General features: G+C 40.6%; 1 protein-coding gene across 2 annotated transcripts in view; it reads left to right on the top strand.

The window, feature by feature from the left end:
- The first annotated feature begins 1281 nt into the window (after positions 1 to 1281).
- LOC144530423 (protein kinase C beta type-like) overlaps positions 1282 to 7517 on the top strand; it is a 102483-nt gene continuing 96247 nt past the window's right edge. For both annotated transcript variants that reach the window (XM_078269995.1, XM_078269994.1), the window contains exons 1-2: positions 1282 to 1719; positions 3435 to 3466. In XM_078269995.1, the coding sequence (XP_078126121.1) occupies positions 1541 to 1719; positions 3435 to 3466 (211 nt within the window). In that variant the 5' untranslated portion in view covers positions 1282 to 1540. The remainder of the gene's footprint in view (positions 1720 to 3434; positions 3467 to 7517) is intronic.

Raw genomic sequence — 7517 nt, forward strand, 5'->3', positions numbered from 1 at the left:
AAGTGTTCTGGTTTGCGTTTGTAGTCCGAGTAGTTTTGACAAATCACATTTGGGCGGACTTTGGTTACATGCAGGTAAACAGTCCGCGTGGAGAGCAAAAGAGGAGGAACGCATTGGCCAAAATGCAAACTCGGAACCCATCGGCTATCGTCTGACGACGATTTAACTTTTTATTTTATTTATTTGCATTCATATTCAGATATCTGTTTATAGAAACGTTGTCTCTCAACTTAAACTCCATTCTCGCGTCTCAAGTTGCTTATTGGACCAGGCGCACGGAAGAGGAAGTCTTGGCCCGGATATCAGCTGCCTACACCAGAAACCCCCAAAATATTTGCCGTTGCCCCCAGAGGCTAAACCGTCGTCTGACCAATAGCTGATGGGTTCCCGAGATTGGAGTTAGACGAATCAAGTGAGTATCTTCCAAGGTCTCAGTCAATGGAATCAAAGAGGGAATTTCATACTAAAAAGACTCAAACTTTGGAAGATAACTACTTGAGTTGTCTAATTCAGACTGTGAAGGCTTCAACCTGAAGCAGCCTGAACTTTGGAGTGCATTTTAGCACAGACCGAGGACTGTGGATTGTTCCCTATCACTTGACACATTTAGTTGACATACCCATTGAATTAGCATTAGGAAGATATTTCTTTACGGTCAGTCTAGACACAACAGGAACAATAACAGCAACCAAAACCCATTTCAGTGTACATGGGCATGTCAGTATTGTTTTAAGATAGACTTGTCTGATTATTTAATCCATAAAGATTTACTATGCCCCGATGTATTATGAATATTGCAATGTAAAACACATATAGGCTATGAGGCTAGACGATTCAATCCATATCACCCACTCCTGAGGCAACACACTCATTTCATTAACATTAACCAGGCATTCAACAAAAAGGATGATCTTCAGATTAACACTTTAAATGTTAGCATAACCTTTAGTATGACAGGAAATTCATAGGGTAAAAAGAAGTCCATAATACAGATTATTTTTTAATATAGGTTTAAGCACCCATTCAGCTTTGTGAATGCTTGGTTTTTGAAAGTCGCATTTAACGAACTAATTAAGCTACACTTTTAGGTAGAAAGTGTCATGGCCTGGAGAGATAAATAAATGAGCTTTAATGGTTTACAGTTCAAACTCTCCAAATAGCTCTTAAATGTCAAGACAAGGTAGGCCTAAGGAAGTGAAAGCTCTCCCTCTTACGGTAGCCTACCCTCTGTCTCTCTCTCTCTCTCTCTCTCTCTCTCTCTCTCTCTCTCTGGTAGTCAACTGCTCTCTGTGAGCTCAGAAGAAAAGGAGGAAGCGGAGAGAGAGCAGCGCAGCGGTAGCTCGTCTACTCTGAAAGACAAGATAACAAAAACCTAAACAAACCGAAAGCTAACTATCAGCTGATCGCAACACCGACCGTTTTCAATCCTCTGCTGGGAACAACGCGCGAGAAGCGACTTTTGCAACCCCAGAGACGCCAACAACTTGCGTTGGTTAGTTAAAGTAAAAAAAATAAAGACAGTTGCACAGATAGTCGGAGAATGGCAGACTCTGCGGCGGCCAACAGCGACGGGGAGGACGGACCCCGCGAGCCCATGCGGGGCTTCGCGCGCCAGGGAGCCCTCCGTCAGAAGAACGTGCACGAGGTGAAGGACCACAAATTCATCGCGCGCTTCTTCAAGCAGCCCACCTTCTGCAGCCACTGCACCGACTTCATCTGGTGAGGAGCGGACACAGGGATGGATGGAGGGGGCTCACAGGAGAGCAGTTTAAAAAATGAATTGGATTCAGTTAATGTATTTTTTGTTGTTGTTGTGCTGTTATAGATTTAGTTAAAGAAATATAAGATATGGCATATTGTTAAAACACAATTGACAGATATTTAAGTTTGACATGAGTGGGTGCATCTAGAGATGGAATATAAAGGTTAAAGAAGGGAGAGAATGACAGGACTAGTTTAGTTTAGTTTAGTTTAGTTCATGATGTAATGGCAATTTAAATGAAACAAGTGCAGAGAAAGGGAGAGATGAGGCCTATTGAAATGAAAAAGACAAAATGGCTGTAGTGTTTGATAGTAGCCTAGGCTATTACATCATAAAGTTACAGCAGGAATAAAAGTGGGAGGGCTGCACTGGCTGCACAGGCTGCACAGATTTCTCAAAATAAACATTGATTTTGACTTATTCTTGTACTTGTTGATGCTATATGGGTAGGGCAGGAGGGGAAGACGGAGAGATATGTGGGCAGCACCAATAAGGAAGGAATAGCTGCAGACCATTGTTTGATGGTATTACTGGAAGTAGGCAGAGCAACTGAGAGGCTGAGCAAAAATGGAACATCCTCCAAAAGCAGTGGATTGCAGCCAGAGTGGTAACACATGGGTCAAACACTGACACAATTTCAGCCATCATTTCTCCTGCTGCTCCTCTTTCTCTTGTCATTATCTCTTCTAAATCACCTGTACAGACATGTCACCATGCAACCCCCAAGGGTTTACTAGACAGTGTCTGCACTTGGGTTATTAAATGAGTTTCCGGCTCTAGGTTGGCCTAATTTGTCCAGTTTATTATTATCTGTGCTGTGCACTATTCCCAAATCGGCCATTATTTAACTCCTGTGATGGGCTTTTTAATTTGTGAATGGCTAAATGATTTGACCTAGAAGATTGTGTGTGTGCACGTTCATGGGAATATAATGGGGTGGTCTCATTTGTAAATATTAAATAGAGGAACACTGTGCACTCTGTATAAGTGTTTGACCTGTTTAGATTATCAAATTGACTATATATATATATATATATATATATATAGATAGATAGATAGATAGATATATATATCATTTATCTATCATATATAGATATATATATATATAGATATATATATATATATATATATCTGGGTCAATAAGCATAATGAAAAAACAATGAGAAAACTGAGTGATTTCACACCTATTTGTAGTCAAAATATGAAAATGAGCAAGGCTGAATGTATGTTCACGCAAGTGTTTGTGCGTGTGTACGCATGCATCTGCAGGCATCCCAGCATTCCCCATACCATTGACTAGGTGTAGTTGACCATTTTGCCCTGGGGCATCTGTAGCCCTGTCTAACAGAATAGTATGTGTGAGTGTGTTTGTGTAAGTTGACCTCAGTACATGTACTGTTCATACAATAATCAAATGTCCTCACTGCCTGCATCTTTCAATGTGTATGTGTTTAATTTGTACTCTTTTGGATGAAAAGCTTTAGAGCTACACACAAATGGCAGACAGTATTTGGCATTTGCTTCTATGGAAATGTCTTAAGGCGAAAATATAGGGTTTCAGATTTCCTAGTGTGTGTGTGTGTGTGTGTGTGTGTGTGTGTGTGTGTGTGTGTGTGTGCGCCCTGTGCCTGTACAATGTTTAACCTGTTTTCTGTGTGTGTTGTCTTTACAGGGGTTTTGGCAAGCAGGGATTCCAGTGTCAAGGTAGGAGGAACATACATATACACACACACACACACACACACACACACACACACACACACACACACACACACACACACACTTCTTTATCTTTACTCCTTTTCCTTTCCAGAGTGCTCAACCAAACATAAGTTCTAAGCTCCTTTTTTAATTCCAAAGTCACAAATTCTTAAAAAAAAAAAAAAAAAAAAAATTGATTGAACAATTGGTTTTCTACATATTTAAATATATGTGAGATGAGACCTTTTTTTAAATAATGAGACTTGTGGCAGGAGTTTGGTGCTTTGTTCATAGTAAAGCATACTATAGGTGTAGATGTAGGTATTAGTTGAAAAGTGACCAAGGATGTAGAAGGAAGTGAGTCAGCATCAAACACTGCTTTTATGCTGACTCATAAAAGCAGTGAAAATTGTATTTATTTTTAAAAACGTCAAATGTATAATAAGATTTTGACATGTATAGTAGGAAAAGCACAGGTATTACTAATAACATTAACTTTGGCTCTGTTCCATTCAACTGTCCCAGTAAGCCACGATAGTGAGACAGATGGGCCACATAAAGGACTCTGAAACTGAAGCAGCTAAAAGAAATTCAGCTATTGTTAAAGCTTTAGTGTGTAACTTTTTGATATTAATGAACGTCCGTTACATTCAAGACATTGCCAAATGAGTTGGTACAAAGCTAATTAAGACTATCAGCTCCACACAACTCCGTCTGTATTTCTCAGTATGACTATGTTCAGAAGATTACAACTGAGTGGAGGAGGGGTGGGGGCGCGTGCGCGATCACGTAAGGCTTGTATCATGTGGACGTGCTGACAGTTTTGTTGTCATTACTTAGAATTCCTCATTGGGGCGACAGAAACAACGCACTATAGCTTTAATTTTATTATTTGCAGTACATCCATGCTTTCTACTGTGTCAAAATATCTTCTGAGAGAAAGGCCTATTGTTTACATGACTTTAAGAGACATGTGAGCAATAGGTGCTCTGTCACAAAGCTCAAAATGAAACTCTGTGCACCCATTATGGAGAATAAAGTAAGAGGTTTAAGTTTGCTCATTTTGGATCACTTCATCAATAGAGATAGTGTTCACTTCCTGAAACGATAAAGCGTAGCGAGGCATCTGATTTTCTGGCTCTTGCTGGTTTCATCTACCTCAGAAAAGACTAATAACAATCTGTAGTACTTCGTGCCATTTGACCCACCATACTGATGAAGAAATCTTGATCTTTGCTTTTCTTTGCTTTCTTCTCCGATCCCTGTCTTGTTCATCCACCATCTCCGTACAGCAGAGACAGATCCAGCACCGGCTTCGTGGGCTTTTCCACAGGACATGACATAAGCTATCAGAGAAACATATCCAGTCCACACAAAAAAATATTGTGGTGCTTTTGGCTTTTGTGTTTTTTTATCAATTTGCTTGAAGTCTATGCCTTTTCCACTTGTATTAACAGCCAACTGGATGTGTTCAAGGATTTTTACGTCTCCTAGCAACAGTGAAATATTGAAGATGCAACCATCTATATGCTGTAGGATAGAAGAGTTGCTGTTTAGCACAGCAGTGGGTTAGCTGGTAATTGGCCCATTTGTATACGTAATGGGTCAATAGTGTTGTTTAGAGGAAGCATCTGCTGCACTGTAGGGATCCTCGGTGCCTCTGGAGAGAAATGGGTGTGGTTGCAGGTGTTGGGTCCCCTACTGTAAGCACTCTGATACCAGTACTGAGGGAGGGCACTGGTAGATTGATGGATAAATGAGGAAAAGGGAAGGAGAAGTTATTAAAATTATGAAATTAAAATAAATATTATTTGCGTTCATGCGTGCGTAAGTGTGTGTGTGACTTAGCAACACTTTGCACTTAGCTTTCATCAGAGGTGTGTGCGTCGTTGGTGTGCATGTCCTGAGTTGCTCTCTGACCCATTTGTCCATCTTGAGCAGGGTATCACTTCCGTAGAGCTCGGGGAGGAAGGGAATTCCTCTGCAAGGACACACACACACACACACACACACACACACACACACACACACACACACACACACACACACACACACACACAGTGAAGTCAGTGTTTAGATGTGTTTTGTCCCTTGGGTTTACATAGTTGTGTTTGTTTGACAGTCACATAGTCCTCACAAAACTAAATGGACTGTGTGTTTGTATGTATGCAGTGTGATATATTGTAGTGTATAATTAGATTATTTTATATCTGAATCATATATTGTTGTATGAATAATGCAAAAACAGTGTTTACATGTCTTTCAGTGACAGGTCAAATCATCAATAGGACCTGGCAGGCTGTGTATTCTCTTGTGAGTTTATCACTAGTTTGAGACCTGAGAGGACAAATCGGTCGGTGCCATTACTGTCTCACACGGTGTTTGTGGATTGTTTGCTTTCGCTACCTGGATCAGATCTTGTTATATTCCACTGGTCACTCTGAAATGATCTTATTTTCAAGTTTTTTTTCTCTTTACTTTTCTCATCCCTTCTCTTACCTGATAATTGTAGCATCACAGGGTTTTGAAGCTCTACCTTTGACCTCCTCCATTTTGGTTGCTTTAAGTATCAGTGATCCAGAAGAGGAAGAACATTTTAGCAAATGTTAATTTCATGGCCAACATGTACCATTGTGACATGTGTTCCTGATGAAAGAAAAGGTTAGATTTGCCTCTGCTACATCAAGAAGATATATTTTAGTTGCTTTTTTGTTGACAAAGTAATAGTTTATGAGAAAATGATTGATTTGCACCCACAGTTTAGTCTTTGTTGTAAACGTTAAAAGAAGGATGTGGTGTAGAGAGTGATCAGCTTATATTTCCTGCCCGACTAACTTTCAGTGATATTTAAACTTTCCATTACACACCATATCTGCTGTTAAGAGCGCAGTTTGTTGTGGAAAAAAGGTATCCAAAGAAACTTGTAGCATAATCGACTACTCTACTGTCCATCTGTATGCCCAGTATCTATCAAATCTAAGCTGACAACAGCCACAATTCTTTACGACGGACAAAATGTAACTCTAACTTTAGCCACATCTGCAGGGGGTGAATTTTAGATGCTAGTAATTCAGATTTTGGACGACAAACCCAGCTGTTTGGGTAGTGTTTTACTGCGAATGCAATCAGTGAGGCTGGCTGGGTTTTGCATATTGTGTAACTCTATATACAGTGTTGCTGGTCAGAGCAGCTCACTGCCTCAGTGTTGCTGTAGCTGTAAACAATAAATGATAATGTCTCTGTGAAATTCTGCAGTTTAGTTTTCCATACACCAGAAAGAGGGCAGTACTCAAAGGGTAGCAGCTTGTATGTGTGTGTTTTGAGAATATTTTATACTTCTTTCTGTTGGGAGTTTGTGTGGGTGTGTGTGTGTGTGTGTGCACACTGTGCAGTGCATGTGCTTCATGTTCAATTAAATGAGCTCTTATTTCCTTAATGGCTGTTTCTGCAGAACTCTGTGTTGTGTGTGTGTGTGTGTGTGTGTGTGTGTGTGTGGGTGGGGGGGGGGTTCAGTGTGTAAGTGGCTGTCGAGTGTCCTCCGCTGTCTCCTCACAGACTTGGGATAATTGACAAATTATCCCTTCAGAGAGCTTGAGGGATGGAGGGGGGACTGAGTGTAAGGAATGTAGCAAATAGGGCAATAAGGAGGGGAAGGGAGAATTAGATGGAGAAAACAATGTTAGATGCTTGCAAATATGGAAAAGAAGATGGCGAGATGAGAAGGGGAGGAGGGAGAGGCAAAGGAAGATAAAGTGGGGGTGGAATTCATAGAGGGAAGAGGGAGAGACAGAAGGGGGAGAAAGTGAGTGGGAAGGGTGTAGGAAGGAGAGGATTACATGTGAAAGTTCGTAGCGCATAGCAAGCGCAGGGAAAAACAGAAGGATGAAAAGCATGTTCCATGTCCTCAGAGAGCAGTAACAAAAAAGTGCTGTTTTCACTGTGGTCTTGTAATGTAACAGAATGTAATAGGAAACCTAATATACAGAGAACATACAGTACAGTCTACAGTAACAGAATACAGGGAAAAAAGAGAAGGCTAGGCTTGAAAAAAGAG

Source organism: Sander vitreus, chromosome 15 (assembly GCF_031162955.1).
Source record: "Sander vitreus isolate 19-12246 chromosome 15, sanVit1, whole genome shotgun sequence".
In the NCBI taxonomy this organism is placed as follows: Eukaryota; Metazoa; Chordata; class Actinopteri; order Perciformes; family Percidae; genus Sander; species Sander vitreus.